Source organism: Dama dama, chromosome 32, assembly GCF_033118175.1.
Source record: "Dama dama isolate Ldn47 chromosome 32, ASM3311817v1, whole genome shotgun sequence".
Classification (NCBI taxonomy): Eukaryota; Metazoa; Chordata; class Mammalia; order Artiodactyla; family Cervidae; genus Dama; species Dama dama.
In genome coordinates this window covers 38,923,419-38,951,172 of record NC_083712.1, presented here as the reverse complement: position 1 = coordinate 38,951,172, position 27,754 = coordinate 38,923,419, and the positions used below count along the sequence as shown (strand labels likewise).

Sequence of the window (27,754 nt, the reverse complement as noted above, 5' to 3'; positions counted from 1 at the left end):
CCAAACAGCAGGCTGATAAGTGCTCTGAGTCCAGAACTGGTGAGCTCCGGGTTGGCCACGGCCTCTTGGTCGGCCACAACCTCTTGGTCGAGGGCCATCTGCCCTTCAGCACACCCTATATATGAGATGCACCTGCTGCTTCCCAGTGGGGCCCCTCTGCCTGGCATTTGAGGCCCTTAGAAATCTGAACCCCTCTGTCATTTATAAAAGGCGCCCCCACCCTCACAAACTGCCTGCTCTGGCCAAAGCAGGCAACTTGACGCCCCGTCTTTGTACAGCCCGTTTCTCCAGGACCACCTGCCCTTGGCTACCTGGGCCCCGGCCTCCCCTCGACCAGGTATTCTCAGGACCCAGCTGTAGCATCAGCTCCATGGAGCCTCCCCTATGTGGACCACTCGCTGGAAACCAATTCCTGTGCAGTCTCTTTCATGCTACCTTTTCTGATGGGCAAATCTTACATTTCAATGAAATCCCCAAGGCAGGGAGTTTCTTCGGGGGTCTGTGCCCCGCTGGCAGTCACACAAGGGACACTTGAGAAACACCGGGGGTCAGGCCTTTGATGCTTGCAGGGTGGGAGCTGCAGAGTGAAGGGGACTGCGCCAATGGACACGTTTGGGGGGGACCCAGCCCAGAAAAGAGGCAGCCCCCAGCACCGAAAAACAGGAGATGAGAGGGGCACAGCTCACCCCTTGCCAGGACACCACCTGCGATCGAGTGTGTGGGTCACCTCCTGAGCTGTACCGCGAGGGTAACCCCGTTCCACTCACCACTCCCCACAAGGGTCCATGCGACCATCAATTTGAGAGGCCAACAGGAAGTGCTTGAGAAGCATCAGCCATCCATACAGAGTTGAAAAGAGCTCAGACAGGGGCCAACTCTTGGCCCTAGGGCGAAGGTGGCTTTTATTTCCTTTCTCGGGAAGGGAAGGGGTGGGGAGCTTTCCCCACACACCAATCTAAGGAGGTGGGGGGAGGGGGGGCGTGGGTGCTCCCCCAGAGGAGGGGACCGGGAGAGCCGGAGGACCGTTCAGAAGGCCTCCTCCGTGTCCACTTGCCGGCCATGGGCTGCGGGATGCGCCCGAGGTCACTGCCCTCCAGGTGCTAGCTCCTGCAGGGTTGGCGGCACACGGAGGTATGTGCTGGTGTCCACGAAGAAGAAGGGGGAGCAGGGGCCCTGAGTGAGGGAGCAGGGGGCTGGGGTGGCCGGCCCCACGCCTACCGCCTGCCCAGGATGGTTGCTTGCATAAGGCCTGGCTGGTGTGACTTCTCCCAAGAGGGGCCGCTGGGGCCCGAAGGCATGGCTCACTCCGATGGCTGGCCCTTTAAATGTCCATCTCAAACTGTGACTCTTCACCTGGGGAGAGAGGGGGCAGAGGACTGGGTAAGCCATGGGCACGTGGCATGGCTGAACCTTCTAGAGTCTGCAAAGAGCTGTTGTTTCCCGTTCTGTCGTTCCAACAGGGAGAGCAGGGGCCAGGGGCGTGCTGCAGAGGACAGTGGACAGAGGGCAGGCCCCAGGAATTCCTGAGACACGCATCCAGCAGTGTTGCTCCCCCAATCCCTGAGCAGAGACCACATCTCCCCACCGAACAGCTGCCAGCCCTATCTTCTGGATCACTTCTATTTTCTTTAAGAAGAGTGAATGGCTCCTTGTGATGTGAAATAAATATAATTTCACAGACACATACTCCCTAAAACATAAAAACCTTTCTGAGCACGTGTCCCAACTTCTGGGTTAGGACATGGTACCCTAACCTCCTCTGCCTACACCCGATTCCCCAGAGAAGAGCCTGACCCTGCAATACGGCAGCTCTTTGGGGAATTCAGTTGCTCGCTGCCCTCGGCCAACTCTTACCAGTAAAATTTCCAAGTAATTCATGCAGCGGCAGCTTGTTTTCCTTTTTAATGCAACTGCCTTGTGCCTGACCTCCTGGCCAAGGCTGCTCCAAGGTTCTGGAGGGAGGAGGCCTGCTCTGACCCCCACGGGGGAACAACCACCCTTGACTTCTGGTTATGTTGACACAAATATGCGTGTCCAAGGGCAGGAGCCTCGGCTTCTTATATCCAGTGAAGCAACATGGAAAACCACATGCCTCCTCCTTCAGCCCACACCATCCCAACAACCGTGCGGACTATGAGACTGCCATGGTGGGGTCAGAGCCTTTGTTATGGGCCAGACCAGCTCAAGACACCAGGAGGGGAGACGGAATGCAAGTGCAGGCGGTGGACAGCCTTCAGGTTGCGGTGACCGAGCCACTGTTGTATTGACAGCTTCCATCCTCAACTACCAGTCTTTGGTTTAAGGCAAAAGGGGAGTGGAGGACCAACCACACGACTCTATCCATCCTTCTGTCTATCCTTTTAAAAAATAGTAATTATTTATTTTTGGCTGTGCTGGGTCTGTGCTGCTGCTGGTACTTTCTCTAGTTGCAGAACTCAGGCTTCTCACTGCAGCGGCTTCTCTTGTTGGGGCTCTGCACACGGGCTTCAGGAGCTGAAGCATGTGGGGGCATTAGTTGCGGTTCCTGGGCTCTAGAGCACAGGCTTGTTGGAGGTGCCTGGGCTTACTTGCTCTGAGGCATGTGGGATCCTCCCAGGCCACGGATCAAACCCGTGTGTCCTGCATTGACAGGCACGTTCTCTACCGCTGAGCCACTAGGGATGCTCTGTCCATCTTTTATCACAGGGCAGGGAACCTCACTGCCCGGACCGTCCTTCCTGCCAGGCTCTGTGGGTCCATGTCCACCTCTCTTTTGTCCATAGCTCTCCAAGTCTGAAGGCAAGTGCGGCCCGCTCTGGGAGGTGGGGCTCCTGAGGTCCTGGTGAACCACAGCCTGCAGGCCCCAGGGAGCTGGGTTCCACGCTGTCAGCAGGGCCAGCCAAGCTCGAGGGCCCAGCTGCTTCCTGTCTGGGCTCGGTTACTGCCTTCGGGTGAAAGGTCAGCGGCTTCCAGTCTCTGCCAGTGCTTATGCTCCCTCCTTCCATAGCAAGAGCTCAGGTGCTCCGACCAGCCGGTCCCTGATGCTTGGAGATGGTATTCAAGCACCTCTGCAGGGGTGGCTGCTCTGATTGACAGGGGATGTGGGGATGAGGGTGGGGACTGGACACCAGGAAGGACCCGGCCTCCCCTTGTCCACTACAGAAACAGCTGGTTGCACCGTTTCCACTGCCTCCAGGATCCACTAGGACACCTGACGTCCCTGACGCCTTTCTGATCATGCAGACCTGTAATTTCCTAGAGGGCGAGGACACTGTGCTTTTGATAAGCAGCTTCCTGCACAAAAACATCCTGGGTGTGTTCCAAGTTGCTGCAGACACACGGATATGCCTCAGGGACAATTGTATAAAGGTTATCCAAGGGCTTATCAAAGGAGCTTCCTGGATGCAATCTCCTTTCAAACAAGTTCCCCACTAATGAGACTAACTGATGAGGCTGAATGGCCTTGCCTGGGGTTCCTGGGCCCCTTTGCTGAGGAAAGTGGGTTCCGATGAAAGGGCGGCACCCCAGACCCTTCCCCCGCCCTCTGGACTGCTCCATGGGCAGGAGCATCGCCGTGCTCCCTGGAACACCCACCCCCACCCCTACGCCCGCTCTTCGCCTTCCTGGTGGGAGAGTCCAGCGGAGCCCGGCCACTCACCGCCCACCGGCTTGTCCTCGGGGCTGCTGCGCAGGTGATTCTGGCTGGCTTCCGTGGGGGGCTCATCGCCTGTAGGGCTAGTGACCCCGGGAATGGTGGGCAGGTCCCGTGGGGGCGTCTTGGTCACAGGTGAGTTCCGACACTCCATCAGGAACTTCCGGTCATAGATGATCCTGGTACCTGCAAGGGGGCGGGGACACGGATAAAGCCACGGAGAAGCCCCTGGCCTGACTTTTCCCCCTGAGGCCCGGCTCCAGCAGAGGCAGCAGGCTTTCCTGCAAAAGCCCGGGCGGAGGTGTGAGGCTCACTCACTGCCCGCCTGCAGCCCGGGACTCTGCTGTCGCCGAACTGCCCCATCTCCCCAGGGTCGGGGTCAGCGGGTGCTCCGCGGAGAAAGTCTTGTGTTGTTGTTTTTTTTTTTTTTTTAATTTTTGGCCGCACCCTACCAGTGGCATGTGGTTAATTCCCTGACCCTGACCAAGGATGCAACCCACCCCTGCCCCCTGCATTGGAAGGCGGAGTCTTAACCACAGGATCCCCAGAGAAGTCCCCAAAGTGGGTTTTTTATGTGTTTTTCAATTCTGTCCTTACACACCCTTGGGGAATATCCAGAATCTTTTAACTCCATTTGACAAAGGAGCAAACAGAAAAGTAAGTGATTTCAGCACCCGCACCCCCCGCAACCACTCCCCACCAGTTAAACGTGAGAACTCCTCCTGTCTGGACTTTGTGGGAGTGACACGGAGCACCCCCAGCCCCACCACGCTCTCTTTGCTCGGTCCAGCTCCCTGGAGACGCCCCTGCTCCGCCCAGCGCCAGGTTACCCATCCTCTGTTCATGTGTCACCGACTTCATGGTTTCCACTCGGCCATTCCTTTAATTTTCACTGTCCTTTCTCAAGCATCACCCCAGGGTGAGGGACCACGTCTCATAGAATTATTCACTGACCTTAAGCCTCCCAGGAGCCCTCCTATGAGGGCTCCTTAAATAAAGGAGTGTGTTCTCAAGCACAGGAGCCAGGGAGGAGGCCCGCTGATTCACAAATAACAGTGAAGAGTGAGAAGGTGACTCCTCTTGGGCCCCTGTCTAAATCCTGATCATCTCTGCAGCCCCGCTGTGGTCTGAGTAACATAACCCCTCCAGAACATTCGCTAGTGGCTCCCTTCTCCACAAGGAGCAGGCCCCAGGCTCAGCCTTCAGCAGGCAGAGGCGTCTAGCTAGAATCTAAAACTGTCTTCTTGTCCTTATGTTTCTTTTTATAGCTACTTCTATTTATGGCAAGTGACTCTGGTTTTCCATATATAGCTGTGATAGCAAACTTCCTTTTAATATATACAACAGGATGTAATTGAATATGGTAATGGTACATGTTATATATCACATAATATACATAATAAAAGCTAGGGAATTCCCTGGCAGTCCAGTGATTAGGTCTCTGAGGTTTCACTGCCCAGGGGGTGTGGGTTCAATCCCCGGTAGGGGAACGAAAGGTCCCACGAGCTATGGGGCTTGGCCAAAAAAATAAAAAATGATAAATTTTAAAGGAGAGGTGATACAAAGAGAAATATTAAATATACGTACAAGTAGAATGCAAAGTATGATAAAGACTGCAGAAGAGGGGGAGAGATAATGAGGAGTTTGGGATTAACACATACTCACTCCTATATATGAAACAGATAACCAGCCAGGACCAACTGTACAGTAAGAGCTATACTTAATGTCTTATAATAACCTACAGTTGTTGCTTAGTCGCTAAGTCCTTTCCGACTCTTCTGACCCCATGAACTGTAGCAAGAATGATTTTCCAGGCAAGAATACTGGAGTGGGTTGCCATTTCCTCCTCCAGGGGATCGAGAATCTGAAAAACAATAGATTTATACATATGTATAATTGAATTACTCTGCTGCTGCTAAGTCGCTTCAGTCGTGTCCGACTCTATGCGACCCCATAGACAGCAGCCCACCAGGCTCCCCCATCCCTGAGATTCTCCAGGCAAGAACACTGGAGTGGGTTGCCATTTCCTTCTCCACTGCATGAAAGTGAAAAGTGAAAGTGAAGTCGCTCAGTCGTGTCCGACTCCAGCGACCCCATGGACTACAGCCTACCAGGCTCCTCCATCCATGGGATTTTCCAGGCAAGTGTACTGGAGTGGGGTGCCATTGCCTTTTGCGAATTACTCTGCAGTATACCTGAAACTTATATTCAGTCCTGAATATTCACTGGAAGGACTAATGCTGAAGCTGAAACTCCAATATTTTGGCCACCTGATGCGAAGAACTGACTCATTGGAAAAGACCCTGATCCTGGGAAAGATTGAAGGTGGGAGGAGAAGGGGACAACAGAGGATGAGATGGTTGGGTGGCATCACCGACTCAATGAACATAAGTTTGAGTAAACTCCAGGAGTTGGTGATGGACAGGGAGGACTGGCGTGCTGCAGTCCATGGGGTCACAAAGAGTCGGACACTACTGATCGACTGGACTGAACTGAACTGAAATACCTGAAACTAACACAATCAATTATATATCAATTAAAAAATGAAGACTGTAGGTGGATAGTGAATGGCCTCAGTTTAGAAACCAGGACGCAAGGACTCCAGGAAAGCCCATCCTCATCAATAGCTCTGAAATATGTCCCTCACTTAGGGGCTCTGCTGAGCGACATTCCAATAGCTGACATTCGTTTCTCGAGGTTGAGCACTGCCTGTCTACTAACCCCTGAGACAGGAAAGGGACCAGCTTGCATCTCTGAGCTCTGATGTGAGTTAAGATTGGGCTCCCGGTGCCGAGGAGGACCCGGGATGCTGAAGAGCAGAGGGTGGTGAGAGAGACCCAAGGATGAACTTTGCCTCCTTGCTCACATTGGCCTGGTCTGACCTCGGCCTGGCCAGGCGGCCACCTGGGCTCACTCTCCTCGTTTGGGGCAAGTAATGCTGAGGTTGACAGCCCTGCCCCTCATCACCAGGAGAACTACAGTTCAGAGCTCACGTGGCTAAGGGGGAGGGGCAGACAGCAAAGGACACAGACCTGGGGCTGTACTTTAGGCCCTGCTACCAACCAGCCCTCTCTGGTGCCTCAGATGGTAAAGAATCCCCCTCCGATGCAGGAGACCCGAGTTGGGTCCCTGGGTTGGGAACATCCCCTGGAGAGGGACATGGCAACCCACTCCGGCATTCTTGCCTGGAGAATCCCATGGACAGTGGAGCCTGGTGGGTTACAGTCCATGGCGTGGCAAAGAGCAACTGAGCGACTATCACTTTTCCCAACCAGCCGGGTGGCCCTGTGGCCCTCCCCCATTTGGGCCTCACCTGTAAGGGCGGTTTCCTCACCTCTAACATGAAGGGCTGTGCGCCGACACGCCCAGTGGGCTCCAAATGGAGAGCTGCAGTGCCCTCTTTGGATGGAGGGCATCCTGGCTTCAGAGATGGGCCCGTTTTTCTCTTGTTTCTTAGTCCTCATGGCCTGGGCACCCTACCCCCTTATCTCCTTCCCACCCACCACCTTGGCATTTTAAAAAACTTTACTTATTTTTATTGAAGTATAGTTGACCTACCATACTGTGTTAGATTCTGGTGTCCAGCAGAGTGATTCAGTAATACATGTATTTCTGAATATAAATCATATGCCTCACATTTTTTTCCCATTATGGTTTATTACAGGCTGTTGAAAATAGCTCCTTGTGTTCTACAGTAGGATTTTTGCCTGTTTTATGTTGGCTGCACCGCACAGCTTGTGGGATCGAAGTTCCCTAATCAGGGATGGAACACGGGGCCCTTGGCAGTGAAAGCACAGTCCTAACAGGAGTTCCCTGTTTTATCTCTTTTATATACACAAATTTGTATCGGCTGATCCCAAACTCCTAATACCACCTTGGGTTTTTTTGTTTGTTTGTTCACCACGGAGTAGAGCGACCGACCCCATCGGAGCTGAACCTGAGAGCTAGAGATTCAGTCGTCTCAAAAAAGAACTTGGAGGTCAGCAGCTTCTGAGGTTCTTTAAAGGTCATGAGCCCCCGGTGGTTTGGTTTTGTTTGTTTTTTTAACAAGTGTGGTAAAACAGAAATAGCATAAAACTTAGCATCTGAAGTCATCTTAAATGCACAGCTGAGTTGTTTTAAGGACACCCACACTGTCATACAACTCATCTCCAGGCCGGTTTTCATCCTGCCAAACTAAAACTCCATCCAGGAACCAATCCCCCCTCCCCCCAGCCAGGGGCAACCACCGCGCTGCTTCTGTCTGAGCTGGACTGCCCTGCTGCGTGGTAGCCATTCAGTTGTGTCCAACTCTTGTCGACCCCATGAACTGTAGCCTGCCAGGCTCTTCTGTCCATGGAATTCTCCGGGCAAGATATACTGGAGTGGGTTGCCATTTCCTTCTCCAGGGGATCCTCCTGACCCAGGGATCAAATTTGGGTCTCCTGCATTGCAGATAGATTCTTTACCATCTGAGCCACCAGGGAAGCCTGGACTGCTCTAGGTATCTCATGTAAATGGAATCTTATAATATTTGTCTTCTTGCAGTTGGCTTGTTTCACTTAGTATAATGTCCTCAAGGGTCATCTACATGGTTGGACTCTGTGGGAATTTCCTTCCATTTAAAGCTGAATAATATTCCATCGTGGGCTTCCCCGGTGGCTCAAGGGTAAAGAATCTGCCTGCCAATGCAGGAGACTCGAGTTCAGCCCCTGGGTAGAGAAGATCCCCTAGAGAAGGAAATGGCAACCCACTCCAGTATTCTTGCTTGGGAAATCCCATGGACAGAGGAGCCTGGCGGGCTACAGTCCATGGGGTCACAAGAGTCGGACATGACTTAGCGACTAAACAACAACACTCCATTGTATGGATATACCAATTTTGTTTACTCACAGACATTCAGGTTACATTCACCTTTTGGTTATTGTGAATCATGCTGCTAGGAACATCCTGTGCAAATATCTTGATACTCTCCTTTCAATTCTTTGGGGTACATACTCTGAAGTGGCCCCCGGTGTTTTAAGAATCAGTAATTACACTTAAAAGAGAAAAAAAAATTGCCTCTGCACCCTCTATCCTATGGCTAGGGCACTTATTTAAAAATAAAAATCCTCATTTGAGCTAATAAAATCCATAATCTAAATGCTGGTAGGGGTGGCACCTTCAACACCCACCCCTGGACTTCCCCAGTGGTCCAGTGACTAAGTAAGACTGAACTCTGAGCGCAGGGAGCTGGGGTTCGATCCCTCCTCGGGGAACTAGATCCCATATGCTGCAATGGAAAGATCCTGCATGCCACAACTAAGACCCAGCACAGCCCAATAAATAATATATATTAAAAAAAAAAAAGATAACCCACCATCAGAGTAATTCAGCCGGGGAGGGAGGGTGTTGTGTGGGGGGTAGACAATGGGGTAAACAGTGGTATCCAGAAAGTCAGCTGATGAGGCACGGAGTCTGGGAGGAGACCAGAGTCACCACTGAAAGGCTAATTTGGGGCCTGTGAGGAATAGGAGCTGGAGATGGAACTGCTTTGGCTTTTTAACTCTTTCTTCTAATAAGCCTTCATGGGATCCACCTCCGTGGCCAGTGATCTGGAAATTCCCTAAGCCTCCACAGATGAGGCAAACCTAACAAAACACACACAGTCCTGTATTGTCGAAAATGGGAACCCCTGGCTGACGCGGCTGCAGCGCAGTCCCGGAGCTGGGACCTGGTCTGCACACGGGGACAGGAAGTGGGGACCAGCGGGGATGCTGAGGACCCTGTGAGGCTCAACAGCGGCGGCTGGGGGTGCTGCTCTGCTGTGGTCCTCTGGGGCGCGTGGGTGTCACACCAGGTGGCCCCCCATAACACTCTTTAGCTGAGGACCCACTTCCTGTCCGTGCAAGGGAAAACAAGCCCCCTCCACAAGGCGTCTATAAATGAGAGCTTTTGAGGATCTAGACAGCTTCCAGGTGGCAGAGCCAAGACGGTTCTTCCTCCTGCTTCTCTCACAAGTCATACAAAACACCAAGAACAAGAAACAGAAGTGCCTGCGCCCACCTGGATGCCAACAGGGCTCCGACTGTTCTCCACATCACGATATGCTGCTGCTGCTGCTGCTAAGTCGCGTCAGCCGTGTCCGACTCTGTGCGACCCCATAGACGGCAGCCCGCCAGGCTCCGCCGTCCCTGGGATTCTCCAGGCAAGAACACAGGAGTGCGTTGCCATTTCCTTCTCCAATGCATGAAAGTGAAAGGGGAAATGAAAAAAAAAAAAAAAAAAGAAAAAAAAGAAAAAAAAAAAAGAAAAAAAAAAAAAAAAAAAAGAAAAAAAAAAAGAGAAAAAAAAAAAAAGAAAGGGGAAATGAAGTGGCTCAGTCATGTCTGACTCTTCACAACCCCAGGGACTGCAGCCTACCAGGCTCCTCCATCCATGGGATTTTCCAGGCAAGAGTACTGGAGTGGGGTGCCATTGCCTTCTCCACATCACGATATATGAAGACAGAAAGTGAATGGAGAAATGGCTCTTTTTCCCCCTTTCCTTTTTTTTTTTTGAGGGGGGCTTTACTCTGTGGCATGTGGGGTCTTAGTTCCCCAACCAGGGGATGGAACCCAGGTTCCCTGCAGTGGAAGCACAGTCTTAATCACCGGACCACCAGGGAAGTCCCAGGAATGGTTCTAACAGGAGGAAGAGGGGGACAGCTGAAGGTAGGAAGGTGGCGGTCGAGGCTGTAACAGCAAGCAAGCGGGGTCGAACCCAGGAAGTGTCGGGAATTAGAGGCATCAAGGAAAGGGGGGCTGAGAAAAGGAGCGGGGCCACCTGTCTGTCACCCAGGAGGAAGCCAGGCAGGCAAAATGAGCTGACCTCCTGAATGGTGGCCTCATACCCTCTGTGCACCTCTGCTTCAGAATAAAGAGCAAAGATAAAGACCTACAGAGACAGATTTTGGGAGGGGGTTACCTCACATGAAAAAAACCCCAACTAGCCACTAGATTGAGCCCAGCAGTCTCCGAAACACACAAGGGGCTTCCAGCCAGCTCTTGAGCAACTCCTCACTCTTAAATAATAAACGGAGCAGAAAACAAAAAGACAACCAATTAGAGACAGCACCTAAATCCTGGATAAAAGGAAATCAAGAAAGAGAGACAAGAGAACTCGATCAAAAGAATTACTTAAAAGATCAAAAGAATTAATTAAATACAAAAAAAAAGAAAAGATACTTTTGCTGAATTGAGAGAGATGAGTCTTGAAAGACTACTTGACTATCCAGTGCAATGAATTAAAAAACCACTAGCTTAAGATTCATTGTAAATCATGAAATCTTCCAGAAAGGGTTGAAAGGTGCTCAGAAGGATCGGGAGTAAGAACTTATCAAAATGTTCAATGGTTACACGGAAAACCTGAAGACAGTGGGTCAAATGCCTTCACTTTCTGGGACAAAAGTCATCCTGGCCTAGTTTTATACCCAGTCAAACACTAACCAAACAGAAGGAGAACAGAGACATCTGCAGAAAGTGCTAGGAGGATGGAGTCAGTAAAATCAGAGAAAGACCGGAGGCTCCTGGGAATCCCATGCCTGCAGCTGTGTGGCAGGTCCAGAGTCGCCAAACTGTGCTCAGAAAAGAGGGAAAATGCATGGAGAAATGCAGGGGTCTGACTGTGAAACCATATTGAGAGGCACTTAAGAGGGGTTGGTGGGTGTGGGAAGACTTACCTGAATGAAAACTAAGCACATGTTATTTTTTTATAGTTACACTCTTCTTTTTAAAATTTTTCTTTTATATTTAATTAACACATTGTATTAGTTTCAGATGTACAGCAAGTGATTCACATGTATCTCTTCTTTTTCAAATTCTTTTCCAATTTAGGTTATTGCAGAATATTGAGAATATTACAGACTAATGAAGAAAGAGGGTGGCAGAGGATGAAATGGTTGGATAGCATCACTGATTCAATGGACACGAACTTGGGCAAACTCCATGAAATAGTGAAGGACAGGGAGGCCTAGTGTGCTGCAGTCTATGGGGTTGAAAAGAGTTGGACACGATTTAGCACTGAACAAGACTGTTGCGCAGAGATCCCTGATTTCAGGATTTGGGTACTGGGCACACTTTAAACTAAAAAAATTAATAATTCTACTTAAAAAAAAAAAGGCTGTAAAAAATGGGAATGCTATCACTAACATCTACATGACTCATCAAGAATCACAGTATTAAAAACAATACGTAATATAGAAGCAACCTGTGTCCATCAACAGATGAATGGATAAAGAAAATGTGAAATACATGTACACAATGGAATACTACTCAGTCATAAAAAAGAATGAAAATTTGCCACTTGCAACAATGTGGATAGACCTAGAAGGTATTATGCTTAGTGAAACAAATCAGAGAGAAAGACAAATACCCTGTAATTGTTTATGTGTGGAATCTAAAAATAAAACAAACAAATGAATATAACAACACAGAAATAGACTCACAGATAATGGAGAACAAGCCAGAGGTAACCATTGGAGAGAGGGACGGGGGCAAGGTAGAGGTAAAGGATTAACAGGTATGAATTACTATGTATGAAATAAACAAGCTACAGGGATATATTGCACAACATTGGGAAATAGAGCTATCATTTTGTAACAACTTTATTATTTTTTTTTTGTAACAACTTTAAATGTAGTATGATCTATAAAAATATAGGATCAGTATGTTTTACACTGTATAATGTTACAAATCTCCATTCATAGGTCTTTAGGAACCCTGTCTAATCCCTTGAATCTATTTGTCACCTCCACTGTATAATCCTAAGTGATTTGATTTAGGTCACACCTGAATGGCCTAGTGGTTTTCCTTGCTTCAATTTAAGCCCGAATTTTGCAATATGGAGTTCATGATCTGAGCCACAGTCAATTCCAAGTCTTGTTTTTGTGGGCTGTATAGAGATTCTCCATCTGGAGAAGACTTTTAACAGTCCCTTGGACTGCAAGAAGATCAAACCAGTCCATCCTAAAGGAAATCAATCCTGAATATTTATTGGAAGGACTGATGCTGAAGCTGAGATACTTTGACCACCTGATGCGAAGAACTGACTCATTGGAAAAGATCCTGATGCTGGGAAAGATTGAAGGTAGGTGAAGAAGGGGACGACAGAGGACGAGATAGTTAGATGACATCACCGACTCAATGGACATGAGTTTGAGCAAGCTCCGGGAGATGGTGAAGGACAGGGAGGCCTGGCAGGCTGCAGTCCATGGGGTCACAAAGAGTCGGACACGACTGAGTGTACACACACACACACACACACACACACAACTTTGACTTTAAAAAAGAACTAAGGGACAGGTCAAATAAATTGTGGATCAGACCTACAGTGCAATGCTGTGCAGGTACTATTTGGAAAAAAGAAAGTGTACGCTGTCTGGGCTTCCCTTGTGGCTCAGTTGGCAAAGAACCCACCTGCAATGTAGGAAACCTGGATTTGATCCCTGGGTTGGGAAGATCTCCTGGAGAAGGCAATAGCAACTTACTCCAGTATTCTTGCCTGGAAAATTCCACGGACAGAGGAGCCTGTCAGGCTACAGTCCATGGGGTCACGATGAGTTGGACATGACTGAATGACTAAACCACTACCACACTGGTCACAAAAAAAAAAAAAAAAAATCACAAAACTGTATTTTTGTTTACTTATCTCTGGGGGTGAGATAAGGATTAAAGCAAAGAATATACCTTTTATACTGAATTTTTTTAAAACTATTTTTAAAATAAAATACAAGGATCTGTGTGTTAGTTGCTCAGTCGTGTCTGACTCTTTGACATGTAATAAACATACAGAGGTAGTAAGCAAACAAATAAATAAGGATATAGGATCAGAATCTCCTTTCCTAGTAAGTCAAGTTAAAACTGCCATAGATGGAACAAGACAGACTCCCCATGTCCAGAAGGCTCTCTGCTGGGCTGGGGAAAGAGTGATGAGCTCACCCCTCTAGCATCTCCAGGCCATGTGCACCAGCCCCGTCCATGCTAGACTGTAACTCCAGGAACTGTATTCAAGGATCGGGACAAGCATTAATACCCACTCACACAACTGCCAACTTTGCTCGATCACACGCCCTGGGTCATACAGTCCTTCACTGAACCCCTCTGGACCACACAGGCCAGGTGTGACGGGTAGAAGGGACCATTAGATACAGGAACAGCCTCCGATCTCAGATACACACTTAGTTGGAGAAAGACCTGGAAGCAAGTGTGTGGAGTCTAGAGACATAGATGGGGACCACAGAGGAGCAGGGAGAAGTCTACCCCATGTGTACCACCGGCAACAGGGAATCCAAGCCCCCTGACTCTTAACTCAAGCCATGGAAGCATCCTTATCACCCCAATTCTGCACTGATCCAGAGTGGGGGGTGGTACTCAGATGATTCAGACGGGAGGGACTACAGGTGCAGAGCCAGGGAATCCAGAACCTGCCTCCCACAGGGCGGGGGCAGAAGAGAGGTGAAACTTGCCCCCCACCCTTCCAACCATTTGTGTAGCTGAGATCCTACTGAGTTCTGAGTTCAAGGGTGCGTCCTGAACTACATGTAGAGAATAGCTGACGCTGTCTTCTAACTGGAAGCCCATGTGAATGCACCACCCTGAGTCCAGCTGGCTGCCAGAGTTCCCAGCTATGGAGAAAGGAGGGTTGGCACAACATGATGGGGGGTGGGGTGTGAATGCCCGCTGTTCTTATTACAGCCTAGGGGTTAGAGACCCAGCTCTCCCACTTGTTGGTTCTATCCACTCTGGGCATTATTTCTCCATGTTTCTCTGCCCCGACTTCTTTTCTTTCTCTTTTATTTATTTATTGGCTGCGTTGGATCTTAGGTGAAGCATGAGGGCTCAGTAGTTGTCGCATGTGAGCTTAGCTGCCCCTCGAAGTGTGGGATCTTAGTTTCCCAACCAGGGTTCGGATCCGCGTCCCCTCCACTGGAAATTCTTGATCGCTGGCCCGCCAGAGAAGTCCTTGTGCCTCGATCTCTTCCCCTGAAGAATGGGGGTGATGGTGATGATGGCAGTTCAAGCGTCCCAGGGTCACCGCATGGGTCAGCACAGCGGCTCAAAGTCAGCCCTAAACAAGCAAGTCCTCGGTATTGCCACGACCAGTGTGACTTCAGTTATATGGAGGTAGAAAAAGAAAAAAAAAGCTGGGATAAATCAGAGGGGAGGTAAGAACCCTGAAAAGAGACTTGGAGAGAAGGGGGTGGGCTAGGGGGGAGGGTAAGGGCATTCTCCCTCCTGTTATGGTCCAGAGAAACAGGCTTCAAGCACCACCATGAGCTGTGGCATGTTCGGTAACCAGTGTCATCTGGGACTTTACACTCCAGGTATGCACCAAATGCAAGAGTTGTATTTTTCCTTCAGGCAGGCTTTAGGGATGAGGACAGCTTGCTTGAATGCATAAAGCAAGGCACACATGCCCCGGGGTCTGGTTTCCTCGCCTGTAAACAAGGGCTTGTTCTGGGCTCATTCAAACTATTTTTAAAGCCCCAACCCTAGGTCAGGCTTTAGAGATAATCTCTCGGGTGTGTTCCAGCTCTGATACCAACCATTTATTTTTAGGATCCCCTTGTGGGCAGGTGCTTTTAAGTTGAAAGTGGTGCAACTAGCTTGGGGCTGGGAGGCAGCAGTTCTGGGCTCAAAAGTGGATTCGACATTGCACCAGCCCTCACCTCCGAGTCCCAGCTTCACTCCTCAGCTCTGAGAGGAGGGTGAGGATAAAACCCGAGCTTCACAGGAGTGTTAGGTTGTGAAAATCACAGCACCACGTGAGCCCTGCCTGCCACAGCCTGATCTGCTAGGTCTCCGTGCCCCCTGGACCCCCACGAGGGAGACACCTTATCCTGAACTCACAGGCAGGAAACTGAGGTGCAGAAACGCTGGCCCCTTGCAGCCATCCCAAGATAGACCCAGCCTGTCTCGCCTCCCACCCTAAAGACCAGCCTCTGTTTACAATGAGCCAGGCAGCCCGGGCCCCTGCGCCAGCCAGCACCGGCCAAGCGGAAGCCACCAGGGTCCTCAGACTTCTGCCTCCTCTTCTGCCTGTTTGAGGACAGGATGTTCCCTGGGAGGGAGGCCTCCTACATTCCTCCTCCGTCTCCCTGCGGTCCAGCCCCAGGGGCCCAAAGGCAGCTGGATGCGGCTCCTGTAAGTTGAGACGCTGGTCCCGCTTTCTTCCCGGGCCTCTGCTGGCAGGAACACGCCTCCCAGGGGCCGAGGACGTGAGGCCGGCAAGAGTACAAGCAGGAATTCCTAGAACTGCTGTTCCCCTTCCAGGGGCGGGAGAGCATTTCATAACAGGGTCAGGCAGAGGGCTGAACGCCTGTGCTGGGACGTGGGCCAGGCGCCCGGGAGAAACCAATTGGAAAGAGCGTACGCTCAGCTCAGCAGCAGTCCCGGCCGTTTCTTGCAGGACAGTCTGCTTGGCAAGCACAGCTGACTGGCCGAGGCGGGTGGCGGGGGGTAGCTGGGTAAGGAAGCAGAGCTCGCTCACTCCCACTGCCCTTCCCCTCCCACCCTGCCAGCTCTGCGGGGAGAACCAAGACCTCTACAATCTTCAGACTTCCCCGATGGTCCAGTGGCTAAGACTCCAGGCTCCCAATGCAGGGGACCCAGGTTCTATACCTGGTCAGGGAACTAGACCTTGCAACCAAGACCTGCCATAACCAGATAAATAAACATTAAAAAAAAAAAAATCCACCCCCCAAAGACCCTTTAGGGGTCTTATGAAGGCCCTGGCATAACAAAGGGGCCATCAGTCAGTGGTCCCACAAGGGAACAGGCAGGCTGACTTGAAAATTAAGCAGAAGGGACAAAGTTTCTCCGGAGACAGGACAAAACAGCTGAACGATTTCTGAGGCTGGCCAAGCTCCTCCCCTTCCCCTATGAGCCAGGTGAGGCTGCCCCCTGAAATTCACTACCAACTGTGAGTGCCCTTCTGAAATACCCCCCCTTGCTGCTGGAAAGTGAAGGAGTCCTGTTTTTGTGGGTGAATGGCATGCCCCCAAATTCACATGCTGAAGCCCCAACTCCTGGTACCTCAGTGTAACTGTATTTAGAGATAAAGTCTCTTAACCAGGCCATTATGTGAAAAGGAGGCCGTTAGGGTGGAGCCCTAAAACAATGTGCTGGTGTCTTTGTAAGAGAGAGTCATTCCACAGAAGGACCACGACCACCACCTCGATAAAGGGGCAGCAGGAGGCAGCCTCTGCAAGCCACGGAGGGGGTGCAGAAACCAACCCGTCCACACTTGGATCTTGGGCTTCCAGACCAAGAAGAGTATAAATTTCTGTTGTTTAAACTACCCGGCCTGTGGATTTGGTTATAGGAGACCTAGCAAATCCGCACAGGCCCACTGTCCCCTTTGGCTCAGAAGAGCGAAGACAGAAACCCATTCACACTCCTTAAGGCAAGAGACCCAGTTCTTCGGCCGCCACCAGCAGTAGTCTCCCTCCCACTCACCTACTGGACCCCTGGGCTCAGACACCTGCCTCTTGCCAGTACTCCAGAAAATCAAGGCTGTTCAAACGCCAAGTGCTGGCCAGAGGGGGCCAGTACCTGAAGCCTGGCCATTTGAAGGGGAAACAGGAGGTAGGCTGGGCGGCAGTTAGTAGGAGTATATGTGGCCCAGCGCCCTGGCACCGTGTCCACCTGTGTGTTCTGCTTTGTGGAGCTGAATAGAGGGCTTGAAAGCAGGACATGGGATCCATGACTCAATGTTTTCAGGACGGCGTCCTCTGTTCTTAAACCAATAGTCAATAAACACACAGGCTCGTGATTCCTGTCTCCTACACCTGGCTGGATAAAGCACAAGCTGGAATCAAGATTGCAGGGAGAAATATTAATAACCTCAGACATGCAGATGTCATCACCCTTAATGGCAGAAAGCGAAGAGGAACTAAAGAGCCTCTTGATAAAGGTGAAAGAGGAGAGTGAAAAAGTTGGCTTAAAACTCAACATTCAAAAAACGAAGAATCATGGCATCCTGTCCCATCACTTCACAGCAAATAGACGGGAAACAATGGAAACAGTGAGAGGCTTTATTTTCTTGGGCTCCAAAATCACTGCAGATGGTGGTGACTGCAGCGATGAAGTTAAAAGATGCTTGCTCCTTGGAAGAAAAGCTATGACCAACCTAGACAGCCTATTAAAAAGCAGAGACATTAACTTTGCCGACAAAGGTCTGTCTAGTCAAAGCTATGATTTTTCTAGTAGTCATGTGTGGATATGAGAGTCGGACTATAAAGAAGGCCGAGTACTGAAGAATCGATGCTTTTGTACTGTGGTGTTGGAGAAGACTCTTGAAAGTCCCTTGTACAAACCAGTCAGTCCTAAAGGAAATCAATCCTGAATGTTTATTGGAAGGACTGATGCTGAAGCTGAAGCTCCAATACTTTGGCCACCTGATGTGAAGCGCCAACTCACTGGAAAAGACCCTGATGCTGGGAAAGACTGAAGGCAGAAGGGGAAGGGGACGACAGAGGACACGATGGTTGGATGGCATCACTGACTCAATGGACATGAGTTTGAGCAAGCTCCCGGAGATGGTGAAGGACATGAAGTCCTGGCATGCTGCAGTCACAGAGTCGGACATGACTGAGTGACTGAACATCAACATCTGGCCCTCGCTCTGTTGGCCAGTCAGTAGGACAAGCAGTTAAATCCCCTCAAAGGACTGTTCTTTGAGGCTTGGCCCTTGTTGAACATCGTCTCAAAGCATGGTGCACATAAACCCTCCTATCCTTGTATACGCACATTCAAAGGAGTCATTTCCATTCTTGAATCTGGGCTAGCCTTGCGGCTTGCTCTGACAGACAGAATACTGTATAAGTGACATACTATGACTTCTGAATAAAGGCCTTAAGAGGTCTTGGAAGCTGCCATGTAAATAACTCATATTCTGAATGGTGTGAGGCCATGAGGACAGAGAGAGAGCCCAACCTTCCAGCTGTCCCCAGCAATACTCAGACAGGTGACTAAGGCCATCTTGAAACTTCCAGTCCAACGGCCAACTGTATGCAGCCAGATGAGTGGGCTCAGGCAAGACGATCAAAAAATACCTAATTTACCCAAAGAATGAAGAGAAATAACAGATTGTTGTTGTGGTGGTTGAAGTTACTAAATCTGGGGATTGCTTGTTACATAGCAGTAGCTAGCTGATACAGCGTTTCTCATCAAGACTAGATCTCTGGGTCTAGTATCTGAGCTCTCCCTGTGAACCCTCATGGGCATAAGCAATGGATTACAAGGCCCATGTCTAAGCATCCAAATGCCATGGGCAGATGTCACCTATTTCTGCTGAGTCAGCAATACTGGCCACAAACAAGTAAATGAAGACCATGAATCCCAGTGTCTGAGACCTAGGCTCCAACACTGACTAGTTCAGTATAAAAAGTCACTTCCTTCCATAGTCTGCCTCATAATAACTTGGAATAATACTGGGATAAGTGGGAAAGTTCAGAGAAAGTTAGCTTCTGCTTCTGGGACATTCCAAGATAAACAGTTATACTTGTAAATAAGAGGACAGAAAAGAAAATTTAAACATTCTTATTAAGCCAGCCCAGACCCAAGCCTAGTAGTAGAGACACTAGGTCAACCCTGAGAATACTCTCATCACAGGAGTTTTTCACCCCTCACCTTTTACATATCTGATGTGGCTGGCTGCACTACAAAGATGAGTAAGCCATCTCTGAAAGAACTTCCTGTCTAATCTAGGGAACAAATATGTAAACAAAGACATGTGAATCATTGTTGTGAATCACAAAAGAGGAAGAACACTGGCATGGATCTCAGTAAAACGAGAACATAACACGTTTTTCGTTCAAGAATCAAGAAGCTATGTGCACAAATGAACATTTTTCATTCATTTCACCCTGGGAAGCAATCCTCTTTTCAATAATGCTGCCTTTTCCTAAATCGACATCAAATAAAGACCCTGATAAGCAAATGCCTCACTACTTTATACCAACAGTCAATATGGTACCATCCTGCTGGCCCTTTCTCTAAATTTGGTAATGAAGGACTTTTTTGTTCTTTCAGGAAAAAAACAAACAAATCTCTTTATCAAATAATGAGGCCCTGCCACCCTTGAGGATACTGGGGGAAAAAAAAGTAAGGTCTGAAAGCAATTCATATCCAACAGCTGTGTCTACATTGTTAGAATGTAAGGCCAACCACGCTGGCTACTTGGAGTGGGCAAGTCTCACTTAATATCATGCAAGTTTTCAGGGGTGGGGTAAGTGTCTGTCTAATTACTTCAGATACAACTCCGATGCTTATAATTCTATTTCGGGTGTGTTCATCTTTCTAGCTTGCAATGGAAGCCCTCGAGGTCACACTTTGTCTTCCAATCCCATGGCCGTAAGATCAGAAAGGCTATGGGTTCTCTACACCAGGGTCTCTGCCAGTCTTTAATGAAGCACATAGTATGGAATGTTCTAAACGCTTTAAAAGGAAGCTCAAGTCAGTATAAAAAGAGGCCCATTATAGTTCCCTCCTTGCCTTAATGTCAATGTCAAGTTCTCTTGACCTGTAATAAAGAGGCAGTGTGACTGAGGCCTGGGGACACTGGCCACACTCCGGCTTCAGTGCCCAGCCTACCCTATCCTCTTCCCGGCACTCTGTTCCAGGGCCAGACCCGGGAGCTGCCCCAAGGTAAGCTTCCTGGGCGCAGGCTTTGTTTGTCTAACCAAACAGGGTGCCAGTAACACCTGCAGTCCTAGCTGCTTACCTCTGATTACCCTTATCCAGATCCAGGGCTTAGGTACGACTACCAAACAAGCAACAACTCCTATAGCTTTGGGGTCAAACATCCAGTAAAGAACTGGGAATGTAGAGGTTGGTGGGGGAAGGGTGGATGAAGGGTTCTGACCCACTCAAAGGTTCTGGTGGTTTATGGTGTTACTTAAGACTTTTAAGACTCCACAGATACAGAGAATAGACTTGCTGCCCAAGGAAAGGGGTCGGGGTGGGGAAGGTAAGGGTTGGGAGTTTGGGATTAGCAGATGCAAACTATTATTGAGAGAATGGATAGACAACAAGGTTCTCCTGTATAGCACAGGGAACTATATTCAGTGTCCTGTGATAAACCCCAATGAAGGGACTTCCCTAGTGGTCCAGTGGCTAGGACTCCACGCTTCCAAGGCAAGGGGCACAGGCTCAGTCACTCGTCAGGAAACTAAGATCCTGCAAGAAGCATGGCACAACCAAAAAAGGAAAAAAAAACCCACAAAACCCTAATGGAAAAGAATATGAAAAAGAATATATAACTGAGTCATTCTGCTGTACAGTAGAAATGAACACACTGTCAATCCATTATACTTCAATAAAATTGGAAAAAAACAAAACAAAACCATAAGATTCCACAAGCTTGAGTGTTCATCAGGGACACTCTCTTAAGTAAATTTCTCTTCAGTTCTCCAGACATCTAACTTCAGATCAGTGGCTCAGCCTGTGTAGGGTTAATGAGCATGGAAAGCAAACTGGAGTCAGAGGATTGGAGATGGCTCAAGTCATCTGCTCTTATTTTCCCCCAGGGCACACGTTGCAGGGCCATTCCCAGCAAGAGTGACCAGTGGACACTTTACTCCAGTAGCTTTTGACACTATCCAACCACACAGACTCTGCCGAGAGCCTGGCTCTTCAGACTCTGGTTTAAAGACAGATGCCAAAAAAACAAATAAATAAATAAAGAACAGATGCCAGACCCAACCTCAGGAGAAGTTTACCTGGATAGATGCATCACTTTTTTTGTCAGACCGCAGAGGAGAAACTGGTGAGGGCTGTCACATTCCACCAATTCCTGAGAGCTCAGAGAGTAGTCCTTACACCAGTCACTAGGAGCTAGTTAGAAATGTGCAATCTTAGGTCCTACCTCTAACCTACAGAATTAGATGTGGTCCCCAGGTAATTCATGTGCCCCCTGGAAGACTGAGAAACAGCACTCTAGACGGAAGCAGAAGGGGGCCAGGAATGATCTTTATTCTCTAGGTCAAGCCCCTCTGCAGGCAAAAGGGTTGTGTTAAAGTGGGCTTTGGAGGAAGACTCCATGCCTTGGTTGTGCAGAGGCAAGCCTGGATTCTCTGGGTTATGGACTGTGAGCTGCGTCTCCCCGCTGGTCTCTTCTAGGCTGGTCACTCTCTAGGCTCCTGGCACTGCTATCTTCCTTCCAGTTGGCCTCAGAAACTGTCACACTGATGCAGAAGCCCCTTGTCCCTCTCTCAAATGAACACCTTCAAAAGAAGGGAGACTGGTTGAGGTCTGCCCCAAACCGCAATTTACCAGTGCAAAAGGAGAAGTGGAAGCGAATTTCCCATAAACACCACCCCCGGCTGTTGCTTCCAAGCTGATCCACCCCATCTAGCAACAAAGGTGCAAAATAGGGCCACCTAAGCCTTCAGGCCTGAGTCAGTGCCCACCCTGAACAGATGAAGCAGCGGCTCACACCTTCACTGGAGGGGACCCCAAAACTGTCCGGAAAGGTCCCGGTAGACACAGCATAGCCCAGAAAAAGCGGAGTAGCACGGACTACATAAGGCCCAGCATGGAAAGAGAATCAGACTCAAGAGAGACAGAAGAGTCACTGGGAGATTTCCCTGGGATCATTTTTAATAGACGCGTGGCATTTTCCCCCCTCTACGCTTGGCGGCTGTGTCCTGTTCAGTTTGGGAAATCGGGTGTTAGATTGGACCGTGGGCACGTGCTTGGGGGCCTCGGTGCAGCGTTCCATAGAAAAAGGCGGCCGCCGCAGTCTAAGAACCACTCAGCTGGCTAACAGCTCGCACGCTGTATGTTTTGAGTCAAACAAAATCAGGGCCTCGGATCTGGCTGTGCTCGCCGGGGGTGGGGCAGCTGCCTGAGAAAAGCAGCAAGTGGCCCCGACGATGCCAGGCGACGAGGCAGGCAGCCCCGCCCGCGCGCGTGCGTCCCAGCCGGGACGCCAGAATGTGCGGCGCTTTTCTCGAGTAGTTTGGGAAGCAGCAGGGGCAGAGGGCGTAAAGGGAAGGGGAGACGGGCAGGAGCGGGTGAGGACGGCGCGAGGGAGGGAGGGAAGCGGCGAGCTCCGGGATTTCATCACGCAAACGCGCGGGCAGGTTTCATCAGCACCCGGGCTCCAGAGCTGGGAGCGAATGCCAGGCTCCCGAGGGCAGCGCGAAGCGGGCCCCCACCCGCGCCAGCTCAGCTTCCTCTTCCTCATCCACGCTCCCGGAGGTCACACGGTTCCCTCCCTCCCCTCCCCCCCGGACAGAAGAACGTGTTTTTCTGCAAAGCGCGGCTCGAGGCCCCAGGTCCCTGCGCGCAGAACCGCCGCGCGCCTGAAAGAACCATCTGCTCCCCGTGCCGCCGAGGCGCGCCGCAGGAGCAGGCGAGCACCCTCCGCCCAAAGCAGGGGCTGGGGGTCTGGTGGGGTGGGGGGCCCCGGGAAGGAAGAAGGGTTCTGCGAGGGTCATTGATCCCAACATCTCATCCCACAAAACCTCTCCCGTGGTGCGTGGCGCACCCCGACCCCGCCCTATTCAGCCTCAGAACTGCCCCCAACACCCACAAGGGGCAGCAGGCCTCAGCATGTGGCGGTCTTGGAAGCGTGCGTTTGTTTGTGCGTCGGTCGACGATCGGGGGAGTCAGGTGTCCCTTCCAGAAAGAAGGAAACTCCTGGCATTGGCAGACGCGTCACTGGAGTTCGCGCCCGAGGGCTGGCGATCGCAGGCGACCCCCATGCTCGCTCCCTGCGGCCACCTCCCGGACTGTTACTGCCTCCCTGGTGCCCCGTTCCGTTCTTCCCAGTCATCGCGCCCAGGAACTCGGTCGCCCCGTCCAGCTGGCGGTTCCCGAGCACTCCCCGCTCCGGTCGAATCCGGACTCCCCACCGCCCGCACCCAGAGCCAGGGCGCAGGGGGCGATCCCCCTCCCAGAGCCCGCGCCTACCTCCGGGGGTGGTGCTGAAAAGCGTGCCGCCGGGAGTGGTGCTGTAGTCCCCGGGGGGCAGCTGCACGCCGTCAGCGAGGACCACCCTCCGAGTGGTGGGGATGGCCCGGCTCGGGGTCTGGCTGCAGCTGCTGCCTCCGGACATGGTCTCCCCGCGCGCTGAGCCCGCAGCCGGGGCGTGGCCCTAGAGCCCCTCGGGCTTCGCTCCGCCCCGCCCGAGACCGCCCCTTCCGCCGCTCGGGCAGACGACCCTTGGGATTTGTAGTTCCCGCCCCGCCGCCTCGCAGGCTACTTCTCCCCGGGGCTGCGGGCTCCCGCGCTCCTCGCCCCCAGCGCTGGCTCTTCGCCCCCAGCGCAAGCGCCCGCTCCAGGGAGGCCGGAAACTGCGCCCGGCCTGAGTGCCTTCCAGATCCCTCGCAGGCACGCTCCTAGTCCTTTCGGGTCCCCGTTGACACTCCGGCAGGCACAGGTCGAATGGGGGTGGTGGTCGCGAGCTTGCCCCGGTTAATGCGTTGCTGCTGGGTCGGGGGCGCATCTCGGGCTGTGCGGGGATCCCAGCCCACCCTGGCTAGTTTCAACGCTGGGACCTCAGCGGAGGGGCCCCTTCAGTCCGCCCCTGTACCGCGTTCTAGTTCCTCAGACCAGAAGGTGGGCGTTGGTCGGTAGGTCATCCATCAACTGGTTGAACATCCGTCTTGTGGCAGGGGTGGAAGAAATGGCGAAGAACACACATTCTTTTGCCCGAGGGTGGGGAGAAGTTCCCAGGGACCAACCGCCCAGTTAGTTGACCGAGAGCTAACCTTGGAGCGAGGTGGGGCGAGGGGGGGTTGGACCTCGGTGAGGTGGGTGTTGCGGGGAGGCTTAAGAGTTGGTCAAAGAAGATTCTTGACACCCTTTGGGTTGGGTCCGTTGCCTGCCGTGCTGCCTAAAGTTTGGTAGGTGCTCCTTGAATGAATGAACCAACGAATGAATCTTCAAGGAGGTCCCCAAGGGGAGGACAGAAAAGCCTGCAGTGATCACCTCTTGGAGGGGAGAGAAGAGAAAAAAGTTTAAAAGGGAAATCTGGGCGGATGGTGAAGGGTCTTTCACATCATGACAGTGTGTTGCAGATCTTGGAGATATCAGAGATCTTTATTATTATTAATTTATTTATTTATTGGCCACTTTGCATGCCATGTGGGATATTAGCTCTCCGACAGGGGATCAAACTCATGCTCACTGCATTGGAAGCTTAGGGACTTAACCACTGGACCACCAGGGAAGTCCCTCGGAGATCTTTTAAGCTGGGGAGTGACACAGTGGTCTTCTTAGAATGGACTACAGGGGAGTAAGGCCTGAGGTAGGAAGACTGGTTGGATTTGGTCACTCCTGAGCTAAACCCTAGGCCTGCGCTGTCCAGCTTGGTAGCCACTGGCAATGAGTGCAAAATATCTCAATAATTTTTTTACACTAATTACATGATGAAATAATATTTTGAATATATTGGGCTAAGTAAAATCTATTATTAAAGTTAATTTCACCCGTTTCTGTTTTTTTTTTTTTTTTGATAGGACTAGAAGAAATATATATGGATCATAATGTATTTCTGTTAGACAACCCTGCTCTAGAATGAGGTGTTAGGAAAGCAATATGTAAGTTCTCAAAAATTCTTCCCCGAAAACTATGGACTCATCAAATGTTGGCTCTGGCCAGGTACATTATAGCTCATCCAGGACAATACTTACCTCCATCATATTGAAAAACAGAGCAAACATAAAAGAGGCCCAGAGTGTTGCAGGAAAGAAAGGGGCACAAGAGGATGGTCACATCCCCAGGTCACATCCGAGTCCCTGGGATGGTCTCCAAGTGTGGGTTCTTGGCTTCTCACAGGAAAGAATTAAAGAGCGAGTCACAGTAAAGTGAAAGAAGAGTTCCTCAGGGACTTCCGTGGGGGCCCAGTAGATAGGAATCAGCCGCCAATGCAGGGGATGTGTTCCATCCCTGGTCCGCAAAGATTCCACATATCTCAGAGCAACTCAACCTGTGGGCCACAGCTACAAGCCTGCATGATGCAACTTCTAAAGCCTGTCAGCCTAGAGGCCACACCCAGCAACAGAGTAACCCCCGCTCACCGCCACCAGAGAAAGCCCACGCCAAAAATGAATGAAGACCCAGTGCAACGACGATTTTTCTTTTTTTCAAAAAGGGTTATTTAGGAAGGAAACACACTCCTTAGAGACAATGTGGGCAAGTGAGGCCCCAGGACATGGGGTTGTCGGTTTTTAATTTTTGCTGGTGTTCAGTCACTAAGTTGTGTCCAACTCTTTGCAACCCCAAGGACTGCAGCACACCAAGCTTCCCTGTCCTTCACTATTTCCCAGAGTTTGCTCAGATTCATGTCCACTGAGTCAGTGATGCTATCTAACCATCTCATCCTCTGCCACCCTCTTCTTTTGCCTTCAGTCTTTCCCAGCATCAGGGTCTTTTCCAATGAGTCTGCTCTTCGTATCAGGTGGCCAAAGTATTGGAGCTTCAGCTTCAGCATCAGTCCTTCCAATGAATATTCCGGGTTGATTTCCTTTAGGATTTGACTGCTTTGATCTCCTTGCAGTCCAAGGGACTCTCAAGAGTCTTCTCCAGCACCACAATTTGAAAGTATCAGTTCTTCGGCACTCAGCCTTTTTAATGGCAGAACTCTCACACCTATATATGACTACTGGAAAAAGCATAGCTTTGACTAGATGGACCTTTGTAGGCAAAGTAATGTCTCTGCTTTTTAATATGCTGTCTAGGTTTGTCATAGCTTTTCTTCCAAAGAGCAAGCATCTTTTAGTTTCATGGCTGCCATCACTGTCTGCAGTGATTTTGGAGCCCAAGAAAATGAAGTCTGTCACTGCTTTCACTTTTTCTTCCATCTATTTGCCATGAAGGGATGGAATCAGATGCCATGATCTTAGTTTTTTGAATGTTGAGTTTTAAGCCAGCTTTTTCACTCTCTTCTTTCATCCTCATCAAGAGGCTCTTTAGTTCCTCTTCGCTTTCTGCCATTAGAGTGATATCATCTGCACATTTGAGCCTGTGGGTATTTGTCATAGCAATATTGATTCTAGCTTGTGATTCATCCAGCCCAGCATTTCACATGATGTCCTCTGCATCTAAGTTAAATAAACAGGGAGACAAAACAGCCTTGTACTCCTTTCCTAATTTGGAACCAGTCAGTTGTTCCATGTAAGGGTCTAACTGTTGGCTTCTTGACCTGCATACAGTTTTCTCAGGAGATAGGTAAGGTGGTCTGATATTCCCATCTCTTTAAGAATTTTCCACAGTCAAAAGTTTTAGCAGAGTCAGTGAAACAGAGGTAGATGTTTTTCTGGGATTCCCTTGCTCTCTCTATGATCCAACGAACATTGGCAATTTGATCTCTGGTTCCTCTGCCTTTTCTAAACCCAGCTTGTACATCTGGAAGTTCTTCATTCAGGTACTGCTGAAGCCTAGCCTGAAGGATTTTGAGCATAACCTTGCTAGCATGTGAAATGAGCACAATTATACATTCTTTGGCACTGCCCTTCTTTGGGATTTGAATGAAAACTGACTTTAACCAGTCCTGTGGCCACTGCTGAGTTTTCCAAGTTTGATGACATATTGACTACAATGTTTTAACAGCATCATCTTTTAGGATTTGAAATAGCTCAACTGGAATTCCATCACCTCCACTGGCCTTGTTTGTAGTGATGCTTCCAAAGACCCACTTGACTTCACACTCCAGGATGTCATGTTGAGTAACCACACCATGGTGGTTATCTGGGTCATGAAGATCTTTTTGTATAGGTCTTTCTGTGTATGTTGAGATGTTGCCATCTCCTTTTAATCTCTTCTACTTCTGTTAGGTCCTTATCATTTCTGTCCTTTATTGTGTCCATCCTTACATGACATATTCTCTTGTATCTCCAATTTTCTTGAATAAATCTCTAGTCTTTCCCATTCCATTGTTTTCCTTTACTTCTTTGCACTGTTCATTTAAGAAGGCCTTCTCATCTGTCCTTGCTATTCTCTGGACCTCTGCATTCAGTTGGGTGTATCTTTCCCTTTCTCCTTTGCTTTTTGCTTCTCTTCTTTCCTTAGCTATGTGTAAAGCCTCCTCAAACAAACACTTTGCTTTCTTGCATTTATTTTTCTTTGGAATGATTTTGGTCACTGACTCCTGTACAATATTATGAACCTTTGTCCA

General features: G+C 50.0%; 1 protein-coding gene across 1 annotated transcript; it reads right to left on the bottom strand.

Annotated features, from left to right (window-relative positions):
• Positions 1-849: 849 nt before the first annotated feature.
• EIF4EBP1 (eukaryotic translation initiation factor 4E binding protein 1) lies at positions 850-23,738 on the bottom strand. The gene is made up of 3 exons (XM_061134473.1): positions 23,548-23,738; positions 3,638-3,817; positions 850-1,353 (listed from the first exon to the last, which is right to left on the bottom strand). The coding sequence occupies exons 1-3, from the start codon at positions 23,690-23,692 to the stop codon at positions 1,322-1,324; spliced, it is 357 nt and encodes a 118-aa protein (XP_060990456.1). The 5' UTR covers positions 23,693-23,738; the 3' UTR covers positions 850-1,321.
• Positions 23,739-27,754: the final 4,016 nt, after the last annotated feature.

Bases quoted from the DNA above. Each gene is read 5' to 3' on its own strand.
- EIF4EBP1 (XM_061134473.1), bottom strand. From the start codon at position 23,692: ATGTCCGGAGGCAGCAGCTGCAGCCAGACCCCGAGCCGGGCCATCCCC. The intron at 3,818-23,547 runs GTAGGCGCGGGC...GCCCCCTTGCAG, and splicing joins TTTCAGCACCACCCCCGGAG to GTACCAGGATCATCTATGAC. The intron at 1,354-3,637 runs GTGAGTGGCCGG...CTCTCTCCCCAG, and splicing joins CGAGGACAAGCCGGTGGGCG to GTGAAGAGTCACAGTTTGAG.